At 38.5% G+C, this 18,309-nt stretch overlaps 1 protein-coding gene across 3 annotated transcripts in view; it reads left to right on the top strand.

Moving 5' to 3' along the window:
• LOC117414889 (EF-hand calcium-binding domain-containing protein 4B-like) overlaps positions 1–18,309 on the top strand; it is a 52,343-nt gene that overhangs the window by 24,237 nt on the left and 9,797 nt on the right. For 2 of the 3 annotated variants that reach the window (XM_034024730.3, XM_059027560.1), the window contains exons 4-13: positions 67–229; positions 1,336–1,482; positions 7,624–7,714; positions 8,937–9,032; positions 11,359–11,546; positions 11,929–12,000; positions 13,397–13,442; positions 14,162–14,253; positions 15,135–15,516; positions 16,312–16,444. In XM_034024730.3, coding sequence (XP_033880621.3) covers positions 67–229; positions 1,336–1,482; positions 7,624–7,714; positions 8,937–9,032; positions 11,359–11,546; positions 11,929–12,000; positions 13,397–13,442; positions 14,162–14,253; positions 15,135–15,516; positions 16,312–16,444 — 1,410 coding nt within the window. The remainder of the gene's footprint in view (positions 1–66; positions 230–1,335; positions 1,483–7,623; positions 7,715–8,936; positions 9,033–11,358; positions 11,547–11,928; positions 12,001–13,396; positions 13,443–14,161; positions 14,254–15,134; positions 15,517–16,311; positions 16,445–18,309) is intronic. The other variant, XM_059027561.1, reaches the window with a different exon arrangement.

Genomic DNA, 18,309 nt, shown 5'->3' with positions numbered 1-18,309 from the left:
GGTAATGATAATAATCTGTAAATGATAATAGTCTATGTAGTATTGACCTGATTGTTGACTCCCCAGGTGAGTTCCTGTTTGGTCGAAAGATTTCCATCAGTGAGGTGCCACAGACGGAGGCTGTGTATCAGAATCAGTGGGAGGAGAGGCTGGCCGGTGGCGAGGATGATGAGGAGCGCCATTTCTGCATGCTAATGGAGAGCCTCGGGGCCAGCAACCTCTTTGAAGAGTAAGTCAGAATTGATGCGAAATGTACTGGTTTTCATTCTTCAGGTAAACAGTCAGTTATAAAGAAACGCACCCTTTTTGAAGAGTGCGGTGGAGAATATAATCAGAGAATTGTCTACTTGTTTTGAACATTACCTAGAGAAATACCAGTAAACAAACGGAGCTGGGGCATATGGCTTGTTAATCATTCAGTACCCCAAACCCTGCTAAACAAGATTGGTTTAAGCATCCATGCAGGTTTTGCCAACAAAACAAAAATCTCTATGCTGGCTTTCTATGCTCTATGCAAATAACTGTAACAAGTAAAAACAGAAAAACACAGATTTCACATATTTTGTTGACTGCAGCCAGATTTGGTGTATAATTGATCTTAAAAGGCTTTTAAAGCAAAGGTTTATTGAGGATTTAGGTTTGTATACATGTTGAGTCGTAAGCTGTGCAGGGACTGTTATAATGTATACTGGTTGCATACTTGATATGTATTTGTGAGCATAGTGCTCATGTGTTGCTAACCAGCTAGTTTACTGTTCATGAGTACTTGAGAGTAGAGTAGTATTTGATGTTATCTCGAGACACCTTTAATTCTGTCCTAAACAAAATACGATGACACATTGAATGATGCATTGTGTTCCTTATAAACCTTTTTTTTTTTTTTTTTACCCATTCTTGTATTCTTGTTCAGATTCTTCTGAATGCAGAATTCTATTTCTTTTATTTCATTTGTGTTATTTATTTTGTTTGCCTTGCTTTGGACATTTCAAACCTCAAAATCAAATGATCAAATGCTGACTCCTTTCAAATGTATGACAAATAAGTTATGCAATGAATAACATTTGTCGCAATTTATTTTAAGGGGTTCTCTTTTTATTAACAGTTTTATTAATCTTGCCTCTCTGCCAGCCCCATATACTCCCTTTATGTTTAAATGTAGAGTAGAGGTGTCTTACAGAATTGAAAGATTGTAATTCCAATGGAAGAGGGGTGCCTATTCCATTGAGACACTTATGATTCTCTGGAGAAGCTCAAAGCAAGGTAAAAAGGCAGATGTAGAGAAAATGGTCACTAAATATTGGAGTAACCATAACTCAGAATCACATTTTTTCACAGTCAAAGTGAAGTGAGGAGCCTGTGGGCTCAGCTGAGGAGGGATGAACCCCACCTGCTGTCAAACTTCGAAGAGTTTCTCGCCAGAGTGTCATACCAGCTGCAAGAGGCCAACAAGGAGAAGAAGGAGATGGAGAGCGCACTCAAGAGGTCTGAGCTTTACACATTGAGTCTGAGCTTCCATTGCACTGAGATGTGAATTACATCTAAACTGCTAACTGGTAATGCTGTGGGCAATGCTCTTCTACCCCGTTGTTGTATACAGTGCACTTCCAGTACAGTAAGTTTTACATATTAAAAGTTAAAGGGGTTGTATTGTTATTATTGTTGAAGTTTTCTTGACTAAGGATTTCATATTAACAATGTTGCTGTAATACTATCTGAACAAGGCGTCCATATTAATGTAGATAATATATCACTGTAACATGAACCTCAGCTTCCTATTGCACTTTCTCACATCAGATTGTTTTCACAAATGTGTTTTTTTTTTTTTTTTTTTACTTTTACTTTAAATCCCTGGACAAATCACCTGTCATCCAACATGGGATAATGGCCGCTCTACTTGTAACCTGATTAGCTGACTCGAACAGTGACGTTCATAAAAAGGGATTACTATAAATTGTTGGTTAGAGTTCACAGTAAAATCAAACATTCCAAGTCTGCCATGACTACTGTAGCACCTCAGTAGGTTATGAGCAGAGCAGGTGGTTCACAGACAGAAAATCCTCCTGTTCTTCTTCATTGAAGTGCATGGAAGCAGGAATCCACTCTTTAAGATTATTGTTTCAACCCTATTTTAGACACAGTTTAAATATACATGCAATGGGTCTGTCAGGAGTACATGGGGTCGTTCATGGGTGAATGAGGGTTGGGTTTAAATCATGTTTTTGAAACAGCAGCTCTTTTGTCTTAGAAAAATCAAATCACAAGGCATCACAAAAAACAACATGGTATAATTTAATCTAGTAATAAACTGGATTAAGGGCTTAACCTTAACCATTAATAGACTGTGAATGTCATTTGTTGAGTTGTTAGAATTGCGTGATTAATGTGTCTGATTGGTCAAACAGCTGGAAAGTACCAATGGAACTTTTTGTCTCTGATAATTGGTTATCCATGAGAAACATTCAAGTCTTTACAGCTGACTTTAATGAGATATATACTGGGAAAGCCTAGAAATGTGCTCATCTCAATAAATTAGCTCAGACAGCTTGTTTTGAAAAGGGACCCAGAGAACAGAAAATAGACTGTTACAATTAACACCATTCATTCTCACAAAATCATTTACTAGTTATTGATTACACGTACTGTGAGCAAGGAAATTATTATAAATCAAATGTTTAAATATACACAGTGGAACTGCATTTTGAATATCCATTGGCAATTGTGTACAAGAAGCATTTACAGTGCATAAAAGCTAACAATCTTTATTCTCATGAGGGGAAGTTTCAGTTTACAATGTTCAATGTTCAATGTTCCTTATAATATCATATTAATACCCTTTGCCTTGGCTTGGGACACTTAGCTTTCTATTATGTCAACTGTTTAGCAGGTGATGACCACTGTGTAGGACATTACAGTTAAAGTAGAAACAGAACTGTCATCAATCAAGACGCTCCATTCCAGGGCACTGCCACACAGTAGATGACCACGAAACATTGCTTTGGTCAAGAGTGATAAATACACTTTAGTTATGTTATGTTTTCTAGACGTCTATACTGGTCAGCAGTGTTAAAAGAGTTTAGAAGATAGCAACTCTTAAAAATGGAATTCACCTGAGCAAAACTAGACCAGTGTGTAGGTGCATTATATATACTTGTAACAGGGGTAAGTGTTGCTTGTGTGGGTCGTCACTGAATAATAATGAGGCAGACACAGAGCATTGGGTGTTGACACGCCACACAGGCATGCAGGTTTACTTAACACACACATGCTGCCACTAGGGTACCAGCAATTGTAGCCCTAATGTCAGATTTAATAAATAAATCAAAACAAAACAAAGATAAAAATAAAAGTTTGCCGCACAAGGCAGTCAGTCACCTTGAGCTGAGGCACAGATGCCTTTTGAGCTGCACACAGCCTCCCCGGGCACGCCCCCCAGCCAATCCAGACCTCCCAATCAGCTCAGTGCAGGGGGAGTCTAACTGCTCAATTGGTTGCCAAGCAACACGTCTTCTGTTCCGCGTCCCAGCTGCACACATTTGTGCAACCAGCCTCCGTGTCACAATACTGTGTATGTCTTTGGAGTCTGTGACACATTTTCTAAAGTAGCTCAAGAATGCCATTGTTCTAAAGCAGCTTAAACCATGGACATTAAAGCTGCCTTTGTTTTTATAGAATAATAGTCTGCACTCAAAGTTTGTTATCTCAGATTGTATTAAGTCTTCAGAACAGCCTCACCTTTTCAACTTTTTTATTCATACAGCTAGCATGGTTTTGTGGTCCAGTGGTTAAAGAAAAGGGCTTGTAACCAGAAGGTCCCCGGTTCAAATCCCACCTCAGCCACTGACTCATTGTGTGTCCCTGAGCAAGTCACTTAACCTCCTTGTGCTCCGTCTTTCGGGTGAGACGTATAATAAATATTTGATTATTTTAATACCCCTGCAACTGTTCTGCACCATTTATGGTTTTATTAACAACAAGCCACTGGGTGGGCCTCATCATTTTATTAGAATTTGTAATGTTTACGTCATTGTACACTACACTTACAAACAAACAAATCTCCCTCCAAGGAAAAAACAGCCCTCGACTGCTGTCTCTAGTATCAGGAATAGGTTATTTCCTCATACACTCAACCAGCCATGAATTTATCACATATGTATACCGCTGTAAACAGCTGGGAATTTTTTGTATACATATCCATAAGCAGACCTTTGTAACCAATATGACCATAGCTCCTCCTCTGGCTCTTGACAAGGAGGCAGACACTCCTACTCTGGCCTTTGTGGACAGTAATTCGACCTTTGAGGACGGTTATTTGTCATTTAAAAGTAGAACAGCCTGTTGAAGTCTTGTGCTGTGAAAATGTGATTAATGCTACAGTGTAGACGTATACTGGGAACTATGCCTGGTTCTATATAAGCTGGTAATGTACAGGTGGACACTTCTCATGTGTGTGTGTTTTCTGTTTGATCCTGTAGTTCACTAGATTACTGCCTGACCTGGTAGTTATTTTAAGCACTCTATTGTTTTTTTCCTACTTTGTACAAAATTGAAATGGAAAAAAAAGAAAATTTGAAAACAATCCTCTTCTAAACACAATGCCAGTGCCTAGGAATCCTGCAGTTCCATTGGCAGGTGACTTCATATGAAATTGAATTAAACGATATGTCAATGTGACCTTGTGCGTTGACCTAGGAGGTTGTGTTATATATATATCCTGTTCAAGTGCATACCTTTTGTAAGGAGATGCGTAAGAGCTGTTTGTTGTTAAGCTGCGCTGTACTACACTACTCCTTACCTCACTTCAACCATAATAACAATGTATGGAACAACAGCCTGTGACGGGGTACTGCCCCGTCTTTATGATCATGGTTGGGACTGGCAGGGAGGGGGTTAAAATTCCTCCCTGCCAGGAAAACATGTGAGAATGTGGCTGGAGCCCTAATTGACTAATCAGCAATTATTGATTAATTGGGCTCCAGCCACAGGGAATAAAAGCCAGGGGAGAGGCCCTGGCTAGGAGAGAGTTGGAGGAGAGTTCCAGAAGAGAAGGAGTGTTTTGTTTGTACTGTGTTTTTGTAAGTTGTTGGTTCCAGTGAAGGCAACGCCCAGCCTGGAAGCTTTATTTTGTAAGTTTTGTTTTGTGTTTGTATTTCATGTTTAAAACCTTTTTGTTTGGCCCTCGTGCCTATTTATTTGATTATTTTTGTTTATTAAAAACCTTTATTTTTTGAACTTTCAACTGTCTCTGAGTCTCAAACCTCGGTCAATCCTGTCACAGTTGGTGTCAGAAACGGGATAGCGCCACCTGGAGGTTCAGAGCAGTATTTTTTTTTTTTTTTTGCAGTGAAACCAAAATATTTTAATTAACAAAACACAAAACAAAAAAAAAAAAAAAAAAAAAAAATACTGCTCTGAACCTCCAGGTGGCGCTATCCCGTTTCTGACACCAACTGTGACAGGATTGACCGAGGTTTGAGACTTAGAGACAGTTGAAAGTTCAAAAAATAAAGGTTTTAATAAACAAAAATAATCAAATAAATAGGCACAAGGGCCAAACAAAAAGGTTTTAAAGATGAAATACAAACACAAAACAAAACTTACAAAATAAAGCTTCCAGGCTGGGCGTTGCCTTCACTGGAACCAACAACTTACAAAAACACAGTACAAACAAAACACTCCTTCTCTTCTGGAACTCTCCTCCAACTCTCTCCTAGCCAGGGCCTCTCCCCTGGCTTTTATTCCCTGTGGCTGGAGCCCAATTAATCAATAATTGCTGATTAGTCAATTAGGGCTCCAGCCACATTCTCACATATTTTCCTGGCAGGGAGGAATTTTAACCCCCTCCCTGCCAGTCCCAACCATGATCATAAAGACGGGGCAGTACCCCGTCACACAGCCCAATCCTGTTTTGTCATTATGTTAAGCGAACAATTAATCAGCATGCAAGGCATACAGAGGGGCATATTCTAAATATGAATTAAACAAAGTGTAACAATTCTGTGTCGTTTCATCTGTCTTCAAAATTCATCACCTGAAGGTTTGCAAACAAACAAACAAACAAAAACAAAACAATATGAAGAAATGTTTCAATTCAAATGTGTTTCTTAACACTAATAAAAGTAATTACAAGGACTGGATGAGAGGACTGCCTTGACCTTGCAAACATTCCAGGAGAGTATTGAAAAAGATGCTATCTATTTCAATTAGCTTTTTTTTCTGGACATTTTCTATTTAGGTAATATAATAAACAAGTAGGTAATACATTGATAATATAAATACATGATTGGTAATATTTTTAATTTTTGGTTTTATTTTGCTACGTGACTAGTTCTTCTGAGAAAGTTATAAATAAAATATAGGGTATTCAAAAAAAGCCAATCGTGATATTATTCATTGTACTCTTACTTTCAGGTACAAGGAATGCAGCCATATTCATTAAAAGGAATATAAAAGTACTGTGTGTGTGCGTGCGTGCGTGCGTGTGCGTGTGCATGTGCGTGTGCGTGTGTGTGAGTGTATGTGCGTGCGTGTGAGTGCGTGTGCGTGTGCGTGTGCGTGTGCGTGTGCGTGTGCGTGTGTGTGTGTGCGTGTGTGTGTGTGTGTGTTCTGTATTAAAGATGACATCCTAGACTGCAGAAAAGCTTAACACAATTCTTACAGTTTCACAAAGCTTTTAAAGAGTCAAAAAGCTTTGATAAAAACAGTAAAGGAATGGGTAAATTAGCTCAGCTAGTACAATAAATTGGGTGTTTTGTTCTGTTTTTTGGTATACTGTATACAGCTACAGTAAGTGTTCCTAGGTAGGAGTTTAATGGAAAATACAATGCCTTAGGGGTGACTTTGCTAGCACTCAAGGTGATGTCTTTTAGCAGTCTTCTGAATGAGCCCACACAGTTACAGATTCAATGCAGTAGCTTTATTCAGCAGTTTGCAAACATGGCACCCAGGAGTCAATCTTGTAATTAGCTGTTAATCATCAGTAGAAGACACCTGTTATCTTTTGAAGTTGTCCCTGAAAAGCAAAAGTTGGCTTCTGACATTGTTGTTCATTTATCTTTTGCATGTTATACATTTCTTTGTCTATCTAAGAAAATAAATTCTTTGGTTTTGGTGCAGTTCTGTTGTAACACGTACATCAATCCTATTAAGAATCTCCTGCTTCTTTTCTTTATTATTATTATTATTATTATTATTTATTTCTTAGCAGATGCTCTTATCCAGGGCGACTTACAATTGTTACAAGATATCACATTATTTTTACATACAATTACATTATTTTTTACATTATTTTTTACATACAATTACCCATTTATACAGCTGTTTTTTTTTTACTGGAGCAATCTAGGTAAAGTGCCTCGCTCAAGGGTACAGCAGCAATGTCCCCCACCTGGGATTGAATCCACGACCCTCTGGTCAAGAGTCCAGAACCCTAACCACTACTCCACACTGCTGCCCCAGTGTGGAGTATTGCATATTTCAAATTAATGTGCATATTTCAAATTAAATGCAAACAAAAATAACCAAAAATGATCATAACATGTTATACTTTGTATTCTTTGTACTCTTTGAAAAATCCTTGAAAAATTAAACAAAGGTGCAATCTGTTTTTATTTCCCATTCATACAGGAAGGCAATAACTCATGATGATGAGATACAGCGGCTGTATGAAGAAATGGAACAGCAGATAAAAAATGAAAAGGAGAGAATACTTTTGCAAGTGAGCAAAACTTTCTTCTTTTTTTAAATTTAGTCGTTGCCAATGGTTTTTATCCTGGTTTTCTCCCCAATTTATTTGTATCCCGGTTCACCGCTGCAACCCCCTGACGACTCGGGAAACGGAGGCTGGAACACGCGTCTTCCGAAACGTGCTCCTGCCAGTCCGTCATTTTTCACACTGCGGATCGAAAGCGAGGCCACCAGACCTATAGTGCCGGAGGAGAACACAGATCTGATGGTTCCACTACAGAACCGCAGGCGCCCTGTCGGCCACAGGGGTACCGTAGATTCCCGTGCTGACCCAAGCCCTCCCAACCCGGGCGGCGCTCGGCCAATTGTGCGTCACCCCCTAGGAACCCCCGGTCACGGTCAGCAGTGACATAGCCTGGATTCGATCCTGCTTAGGTCGGCCAGGGTGTCTTCGGCTCACCGCGTACCAGCGACCCCTGTAGTCTGGCTGGGCGCCTGCAGGCTTGCCTGTAAGCTGCCCACAGCTGCGTTGTCCTCCGACACTGTAGCTCTGAGGTGGCTGCATGGTGAGTCTGCGGTGTGAAAAAGAAGCAGTCGGCTGACGGCACACGCTTCAGAGGACAGCATGTGTTCATTTTTGTCGCTCCTGAGTCAGGGGCGGTAGCGGTGAACTGAGCCTAAATAATAATTGTATATTCTAAATTAGGAGAAAATAATAAAAAATAATTGGCGACTACTAAATTAAAAAAAAACAGAAGACTTGAGATTAAAGGAGATCTCCTATTATTGCTATCAACCTTATCGTTGGTCTCATTTTTCTTGCATTGAAGATCTTTTGAGGTTTGGTTTTCAGATATTTCAAATACAACGCTGTACAGTTTAAACACGCCTTCCTGGTACCTAATCACCTCCTGTGCTCTGTGTCAGTATCACACTAGTGGTCTGGCTACAATCATATCACATGACCCACAGCGCAGGAAGTAATTTGGTACCTGGAAAGAACAGTATTATTTTGATGTATAACGGAATATTTTAATAATCAATATATTCTGAATTACAGTAAAAGAAAAACAACAATAAAAAAAGCATCAGCCAAAATATGCAGCACAATCAAAAGAGGGGAGGACAGCTATAGGTTGCTCACACTATTAAGAAGTAAGACAGTGGATTTTAAAGCCTTGGTTATGGTAACTTGAACAGTGTTTTTCTTGGTTCGATTACACTGTAACGCTTTCCTCTTTGCGTTTAACCAGGATTCAGAGAAGTTCCTGTCCCGCAGCCAGGATCTGGAGCTTCAGCTTTCAAGAAAAGAGCAAGAGCTGGATCAACTAGTTCAGAAGCAGAGGAGGGTGATTATGAGCACTGACTGCGTGCAATTATTTAATGCATACAATGTCCAAAAGCATATTTGGTTCTTTGCAACACCGTCATTCATAGTGTTGTCTTTGGGAATGTCACAAATCCAGGGTTGATTTTGAAGAGGAACAGGACAGAGAAAAGGGTAAATGTTTTTAACCTTTTGTTGATAAGGTTTACTGATTTAGTGAAGCTTTTAAACATGCATAATGCAGCGATTTGAATACTTAAATACATTAAAGATGCCTGCAAGCATGTTAAGTATATTACAGTTGTGTCTGTTTACTGCACTCCACTGCATCATAAAGAAATAAAGCAGAACTCTGTGAGCCGCATAGACATGTCCTTATACAACTACAGTACTTGAAATGAATGCAAACTTATAAGTGCACTTAAGTCTTCTGTTTCTGTGATAATATAAAAGCAGCAAAATAATAAGTAGGTAAGGTAATTGGAACATCAAGAGAGATGAAAGGAGATAAAAATAGCAATTTTTTCCCTTGTATGTACAATAATCTGGTTTTATCTTCATGCCTTTTGTTGCGATGCAGCTAGTCAGTAAAATGCAAAAAGGCTCAATTATTTATATTGTGATCTGCATACTCATAAAAAAAACATTCCCAACAGGAACGATGTTATCAGGGAAGGCATGCATCATTGTTTTATCACAATTAAGTTGTAACTGCTCTGCTCCACTGGTTGTAGTGTCATATTAATTAAGACTTGTTTACTCCACTACCTGGCAGTGCTTTTGACAAACAATAAACCTGGTTATAAAAACAGTTGTTGCTAAAGAGTCCAAGTGCATCACACGGATAACGTAAATTAAGATATTTTAATGATCTCTGTCTCTGGAACTGCTTTCCAAATTCCCAGCAGGGCTTTTAAGACTAATCATACTAAATGGGATATTATATTAGCCAATTTGTCTTAATCCCCTTTTCATAAAGCACACCCTGTCTTTATTATGTGCGCAAGTCATTAGTCACTTCTTTTGTACAGATTTTAAAAATCCCAGGCTATCGCCAACGCGCTTCGCAACGTTTCTCACTGACAACATGGTTTCTGTATATAAAGAATCTCGGCTGGATATGGGGAAAGGATAACCAAGCTGGAAGTAGCATTAGCTGTCTTTTAAGTTGTATGCTTAATGTTATGCTCCTCAGTGTGGAGGTTATTACATCATTTTCCCATATGTAACGGTCTTCTCTGTGATCTCATCTTAAAGAGGTGGAATTCAGCAGCAGTGGGTCCCCTCTGCCTCACCAGCATCCTTTGTCTAAATGTGTAAAATTGTGTAAATCAGTGTTGCTGAAATGCATTCTGTACCTGTTGGGAATTCCACAGATTCCCAAGCTTCTAGGAACATATTCCAGTATAGATTAAAAACAAAAATCCCACTTAATGGAGCCGCATAGACAGAATACGGTTAGAAAAAAATCATGGTCAATAGGCCCTATTCACAAAGATTTAACACATACCGGTAAGTTATTTAAACAGTGTTTGTTATAATGGGAATTATGTTGTTTTATTAATGCCTTCAATGCATTTCAGAATGATTTTAAAGAATCCAACATCAGTCTGAAACAATTTAATAATACCAAACGTTTACAAGAAAGGGTTGCAAGAAAAGGTTTACAAGAAATGGATCGTTGTACCTTTGCTATAGGTTGTGTTTTTCATATCATGGCTATATATATATATATATATATATATATATATATATATATACAGTATATAATATAGCCATGATATGAAAAACACAACCTACAGCAAAGGTACAATGATGAAAACAATATATGTGTGTGTGTATATATATATATATATATATATATATATATATATATATATATATATATATATATATATATAATATTGTTTTCATATTTTGTATTCAAACATCATGGGTCATAAATCAGCTGGTGAATAAAGCGGAGGACATTTCTCAATTTTTGCTCATGAGCATCATAATGTATCCAGAGCATGGTCCCACCTAAAACAACACCACTGGTTTTCTGTTCCCCCTCACTGATTTTAATCAGATTATCTAGGCTGTAGGGAGCATAATCTGGATACACCAGGGAAGCTCATTTCTATCTTGACATACTCTCCCAAGTGGCAATTGAGAAATTGCTGAAAAATATATTGTCGCGATACATACATCATGGAACACACAACCGATATTAAAAATGAATTTGCCATTTTTCTGAATCCTTTATCAATACCGTGAGCATTGTTCCAGCTCTTTCATGGTTCTTGGCAGGCTTCACCTAGAGGACTGCTGAGGTTGAAACAGTTTTGTTTGTTACTGTTGCCCAGCTGGAGCATCAGTGTATGGATCTGCACAGCGAGCAGCACGAGACCAAGGTGCAGAACGTGAAGCTGAAGCAGACCAACGAGGAGCTGGGGAAGGACCTGGAGAGGACCTGCCAGGAGCTGGCCCTGGCCCAGCAGCAGCTCCAACATCTCCATGAGGAAGCATCTCGGCTGCACGAGGAGAGAGAGATGTAAGCACCAAGAGACGCCTTGGGGTGGATTCGTTCAAAGCCTTGTTTTGCTATGATATGGCTCTGTTCAATCAGATGTCCAGTTATATGGGGATACCTGTAGCTGATGTCCAGTTATAGGGAGATAACTGTAGCTCATGTGTTAGCATTCGATAAAGTTGGTAACAACAAGTATCTGGAAAATGTGATTACATACTTCTGTGGAACAGGGAAATGATAGGGGTCAAATAGCAGAAGAGTATTAATGGTGCTACTGACTTTCTTATGATGAAATGTATGTACAGGATGTACTAGACTCAGGGATGCGGGGATCTGAATCTAGAAAACCAAGGAAATAGAATTAGGGTTTTATTTTTGACAGTTTTTTTCTCTTTGTGCACAGAGAGGTATACAGGGTTACAGAAGGACTACAAAGAGAGAGAGCAAGTCTGCTGAAACAACTTGACCTGCTGAGGTAACATATGAGCAATACTGTACTTTAGAGCATTCCTGCTGACAGCACAACAAACAAGAGCTACTGCATTTACTAACTGAGGTCAGTCATTGAGTTACCAAGAGACTGAATGAATGCTGGCTTTCTTTTATTGTTTGGAAATATTAAAACATGCCACTCTGGGAGGAGGTTGCTATCTACTGTAAGAATAGATATCCATTGTACTGTATTAGAAATACAGAGGTCACATCTGCTCTGTAGACGTTTGTGATCACAAGTCTTTTATTGAAGGAGAGCATTTCAATAAACTGGGAGGGGATTCACATTAGAGTTTTAAGAATAACCTAATTTAGATCATGCCACTGTTTAGTTCATCAAAGTGGTTGAAGGCAACAAAATAATTTCAGAAATAACAACAGGATACAAATGTTGGGATGCACATTGCTGCCAAATAGGGGAAAATCATGTATTTACAACTTTTTACTTGTAAATTCATGAAAAGAATCAGTTAATTACATTATTATGTTTGTATTGTCTTGCAAACAGGGGCATATTTGCAGGAAGCACCTTTTCTATATGTTTTAGTAGAGTTGAAGAGATAGAAGAAACTGAAACACTTAAGGCTTTAATATGGTCTTGTTGTGTATCAATTATACTCACCAACACACACATTTACACACTTTCAACAGTATTTACTTCTTAACTGATTTTCACTGATTAACATAATGCCTTGCTAGCTGTTTTACATGAGGTCAGATAGGCTTAACCAGTCCACAACTATTATCAGTCTTGTGTCTGTCATTGAGATGCACTCAGACAGCTAACACGTATGTAAGTAGGTGATCTTTTTCATGGATTTACAAGTACAAATAAAAGATCATTAGTTTGGGAGCTCCCGAGTGGCGCATCCAGTAAAAGCACTGCGTAGAGTGCAGGATGCGCCCTATAGTCTGGACGACGTTGGTTCGAGTCCAGGCTATTCCTTTGCAGACCGAGGACGGGAGCTCCCAGGGTGCGGCGCACAACTGGCCGAGCACCACCCGGGGGGGGGGAGGTTTAGGTCGGCCAGGGTGTTCTCGGCTCACTGCACACCAGCGACCCCTGTAGTCTGGCAGGGCGTCCTGCAGGCTTGCCTGTAATCTGCCCGGAGCTGCGTTGTCCTCCGACGCTGTAGCTCTGGGTGGCTGCATGGTGAGTCTGCAGTGTGAAAAAAAAGCGGTCGGCTGATTGCACATGCTTCGGAAGACAAAAATAATTGGACACTATTAAATTGGGCAGAAATCAATAAAAATAAACTAATTGACGACTACTAAATAAAAAAAAAAAGATCATTAGTTAATGTGTTTTGTGTGTGTAACTCATAAAATAAGCTGTTTTTGTGCAATATATATATATATATATATTTTTTTTTCTTTAGGGAAATGAACAAGCACCTTCGAGATGACCGGGATGTGTGTTTTGAAGTAAGTAAATCGCTCACCATCGCAAGAGTCTTCTATTTGACTTCTTTATTTATTTCAGGTAGGGGTGGCAGGCAGTGCAATCAATTCATCAAACTGCTCTTATCTATCTTTCTATACTCCTCCTGTGCACTATCTAAAACTATACAGTTTAAAATTACTTTTTTGGCAGACCCCAGAAACCCCCAGGTAAAAAAAGGTGATTGACTTGATTAAGGAAACGGAGGACTGATCTTCAGTCGATGTGTGGGTGGCAATGGTTGGGTGACATTCAAACTGGCCATTTCAACGGAAAGAAAACAGGTCAAATACATGATTGGCCACTAATTGTGCCGTTTGATTGGCTATTGTGTCTATTTTTTCCCTTTTTAAAATTTACTGTAGTAAATGTACACAGTAATTTTGTGGTTTATCATTCTACTGTGCATTGACCATCTTTTAACATGGGTAACCTATGGGTTTTTAAATTTTTCGAGTAAAATAAATTAGACCTAAAAATGAATAAGACTAGATATATTTTGCTAATTGCATGGGCAGTAAACACTTGATAGACACCTTAGACACCTACCCAATCCATGATTAGTGCTGATTGTGGTCTGTGAAATCAGCCAGTAATAACCCATATTTTCTCAAAGCCGATTCTCAGAAGAAACAAATGATGCTAATGTGAACATGAGGTACAGTATGTCAAGAAACTAACAGAATGTATTTAATTCCTGCAGAAGCCTAAGAGTTCAGTCTCAAATTTCTCCTGGAATCAGAGATCCGGATCGATTGTTGGTAAATACACAGAGCGAAAAACGTCTCTAAAAAGGTAACTTGGTTGCTGTGATATGCTTTTAATGTCAATTATGCTGGCTATTCCTATTGCCCTGGTTGAAATATAAAGTAAAGCCATTGTAAGATTTTTTTTTTAAACCAAAGTAGTTTTTAATAAGAGAAAACAGGCCTTTCGCTGAACAGTAATGCACTACATTATCAAAACATATTGAACTGAAGTAATGAGAGTTTTGCAAAGGCTCATATAAAACAGTACAGGCAATGAAGCCATTACTGCAGTGCCAGAATTGTGTGGGAGTTTAAACCCAGTGTGTTCAGCAGTTGCATTAAAAGGAGAGGGTGCGGCATGTATTCCCCCTGCTTAGCGTGTGTTTGTGGATGTTGGCTCTTTGAAAGCTATTATCTAACTGTGATTGTTTGTTTGTTTGTTTGCTTTTCAATCCACATATTTGTTCTCTGTAGAAACCTAAACAAAACAATCAAAAACATCAAAGTGTGGTGCCTCAATAAGCAGCCAGGGCAACACTGATTTAACTAAATTAATATTCCTACTCAAGAGTGTTCTATATTTCGCAGTTGTTTCTATTTTTTGTGCCAATGTATCTACAGTACTGCCAAGGTATCACCCACGGCACTGAACAGAAGTAAAACAAAGGTTCAGTTATACAGCTTGCTTAGCAGTGTTTGCTATGAAAAGCGAGGGAAAACAAATCTACAATATGCAATAGAAATACACACAAAATATTTTTTAAAAAATCCAAAGTCCCTTAATTTCTAAATATGTCTCATAAAAAATAAAAAGACATGGCACCTGAAATTGGTTATTTGAATTAGAATTAATTATTAGAAATTGGTCAGCAGCAACAAATCGAATCAAATAAAAAAATCCTGTGTAATAATTATTAATCCCTGCAGTGACGATGAAGATGTCTTATCTAAGAGGAGAAACTCGGACAGTATGAATGGAGACTGCCAGGCGAACAAAGAGAACGACTACGATAGTAAAATGATGAAGACGCGGCACCTCAGAAGGATCATCTCCATTGAGGAAGACCACCTCCCACAGTTCCTGGATGTGGAGTATGGGATCGAGCTGAATGAGTGGACTGAGGAGGCTGAGGAGCAGGACGAAGAAGAGGTGGGACAGAGACGGCAGGCAGAAACTCTGGATTCTGCTCATGTTGTTGCAGCTTTAGGGACAACACAGAGCCCTGCTGAGCAGAGGGACCAGGTCTCCAGCAGTGGGGCACCATCCTCTCCAAGAGGGCAGCCAGTAGGCAAGGAGACAGTGGCACACGTGAGTACCATTGTAACAGAACAGCGTGCCACTTTACAGCACACGAGATTGGCACACCTTTGTTTCAGCACGGAACTGGATGCATCCTGAAGTGACGTTTTGTAAGGCGTCTGACCCCGCACTGTGATTTTATTATGTAATTAAGCTGACATTATGTAAACTGGTTTTGTATAAGTTTTATAATACGTTTTATGCTAGGGGTTAACCCCTAGAGTTGCCTTACTGCTTTAAGGACATGTATGTGTTTTTTTTATTATTGTTTTTAGGGCTTTTTTCTTTTTTTTTTTAATTGTATTTATTTTTAGAATTATTCAGGCTTTTTGGTCTAACATCTGTGTTTTTTATACCGTCTGAAAAAGGAGTAGAGCATCTCTTTCTGGTATATGGAGTAAAGTGTTGAGGCATCTTGAGAACTGATTAAATCAAGTAACAGCACAGATGGGAAAGTAGTTGCATAACTCACTAGAAAGCCGACGTTGGTTTCAATCTGTAATTATTCCTGGTTCATTTTTCTAAGTAAATAAATAAATGCACCATGCGTGCTGTACCTGTATTAACACAAAATAAGCAAGTCTTCTGATGTGCTTTTGGTGTTTTAAAAAATACCTTTACACCAGTACTAGTTTTAAGTTACATTAGAGTAGAAAATATGCCCTATTATTATTATTATTATTATTATTATTATTATTATTATTATTATTATTATTATTCTGTGATGTTTGTGATATTTCAGTATGAGTTAATCAAGTTTCGTCAACTACAGTTAAAGAAGTACCTTGGGATTTTTCCTTGTAGGAAGAAGGACGCATTACCACCCCGGATCGCTTATTCAAAGTAGTTCTTGTAGGAAACTCCAGTGTGGGTAAGACATCTCTTCTGAGACGCTTCTGTGATGACTGTTTCTACCCCGGCACATCAGCCACAGTAGGTATGTAGCTCACCTGGCATCGTCTAAAAAACCTTTTTCCAAGAGTTCAATCTGTGCCCAAATATGTGAGAAAGCCTTTCCTTGTTCACATATTTGTTTAGGTGTGGCCCCGTTCTTTTTATGCTTAAATTAAAAAGTGGGTGAATCAAGTCAAAACAACTGCTACTAAACTACATGAGATGATTAAATATATATTGGCATTTGTTACACCAAAAAAACTCTGTTATAGAAAATTGCTACTTCTTTATCAAAATCTAAGATTTCAATGCATATAAAGTGCTGTTGTAAGAGGGTCAAGGTGTTTGTTTGAAGGCAGCACAGTGAGTTTGGCTGAGCTCCGATTGCTTTCCCCTGGTCTAGACCACTGGCTTCCTTGCTGGTCTCACTGTTAGGCCTTTGTAGCTACCAGGTCCAAAATACAATTGCTAGGAATATGACTGATTTCAAATGGACTGAGCATGGCAAGGTTATGCCGGCTACCAGATCTGCATTAGCATCTGCTTTAGATGCTCCTCAGCCCATAAATACTTTAACTCTATTTCTCTTTCAGATTTATTCATCCCCTAAGCTGCAGTTGAGGCAATTAGCTATTTTAATTGCAGTCATCTTAACTGAGCATGTAACAGTATCATGCATCTAAATTGCAGTTATTGCATGAGACTAAAACTAAGCACTACTGAAATTAAAAAAAATAAAAATAAAAAAAACAATCAGATTCTATAGCATGAGAACCTGTTAAAAGGCACAATGTCGGCTGTACTGGAGCTCACTACTGCTGGTATATATGCAGTTATAGTCAAAAGTTTACATACCCCAATGGAAATTTATAATTTCTAGACATTTCTCTAAAACAAGTAATTAAAACAGTGACGTTTTAATCGTCATTTTAGTGTTTGGAGTATCTTTCTTTTATAGTATGTTTTGTAATTAATTTTCTGTTAAATCACAGAATCGGTGTTCAGCCATTTCCTCTTGTGAAAAGCGTGGGGGAGAAAGATGTTCCTTTGAAAAGGGGCGGGACTGACAATGATGTGAACCAATCACTTGGCAGACAAGACTATTGACTGGTGGTGTAAGGGCAATAGTATGTTAGGGCTATAGTTCAATCTATTTTTCCTCCTATGATGAGGTTTTAACCAATCACAGGCCAGGATTTCCAATCACTGATTATAGATTATAGGCATTATAGTCCCCTGTCGGTAACAATAGTCTTCCCTCAGGTCAATACTGTGAGGTCCCTTAGTGGCTTTAGTACCTCTTTTCAGAAATTTGAAATGTGACGAGATATGTCAGCATTTCCTCTTCATTATAGTAGCAGAAGAGACAAGTCTAATTTATAAATGTATATGTGCATTATGCTGTGTGATACAGTAGGGTCATTAGCTGTATTTTGTTAATTAATCATCTCCTTATGTTTTGTCTGAAAGGAAAAATCACTACTACTATTCACTTAAAAATGCCAAAGTTGTTTATTTCTAGTTTGCTAACATTGTTGAGTGCATTTCCCTTTTTTTCATTCTAATGATGATTTTGGAGTGAATAGCTCTGAGAATCTAGCCTTTATGTTATTGTCCAGGTGTGTCTTCCTGTTGGGAATTTATGAGATGTGACACTTGCCCTCAACAAATATGGCTCTGAAGTTAGGTCAGCAGGGGTCTACAAAGGTCCTAAAGCCTGCCCCACATAGCTGTGTACATACTGTATACTGTACTCCATCACGCCCTTAAACAAATAAAAGCCCTAATAAAAAAATTGTTCATCATCAAAAACCCTATAAATGTATTTAAAAAATGAACAAGAAGATAATACATAAACACTAAAAAAACAATACTGTGAAATTCTCAGAGCCTTTTACTTATTAGAAT

This window comes from Acipenser ruthenus, chromosome 7, assembly GCF_902713425.1.
Source record: "Acipenser ruthenus chromosome 7, fAciRut3.2 maternal haplotype, whole genome shotgun sequence".
NCBI lineage: Eukaryota > Metazoa > Chordata > Actinopteri > Acipenseriformes > Acipenseridae > Acipenser > Acipenser ruthenus.
This window is presented reverse-complemented; position numbering and strand designations above follow the sequence as displayed.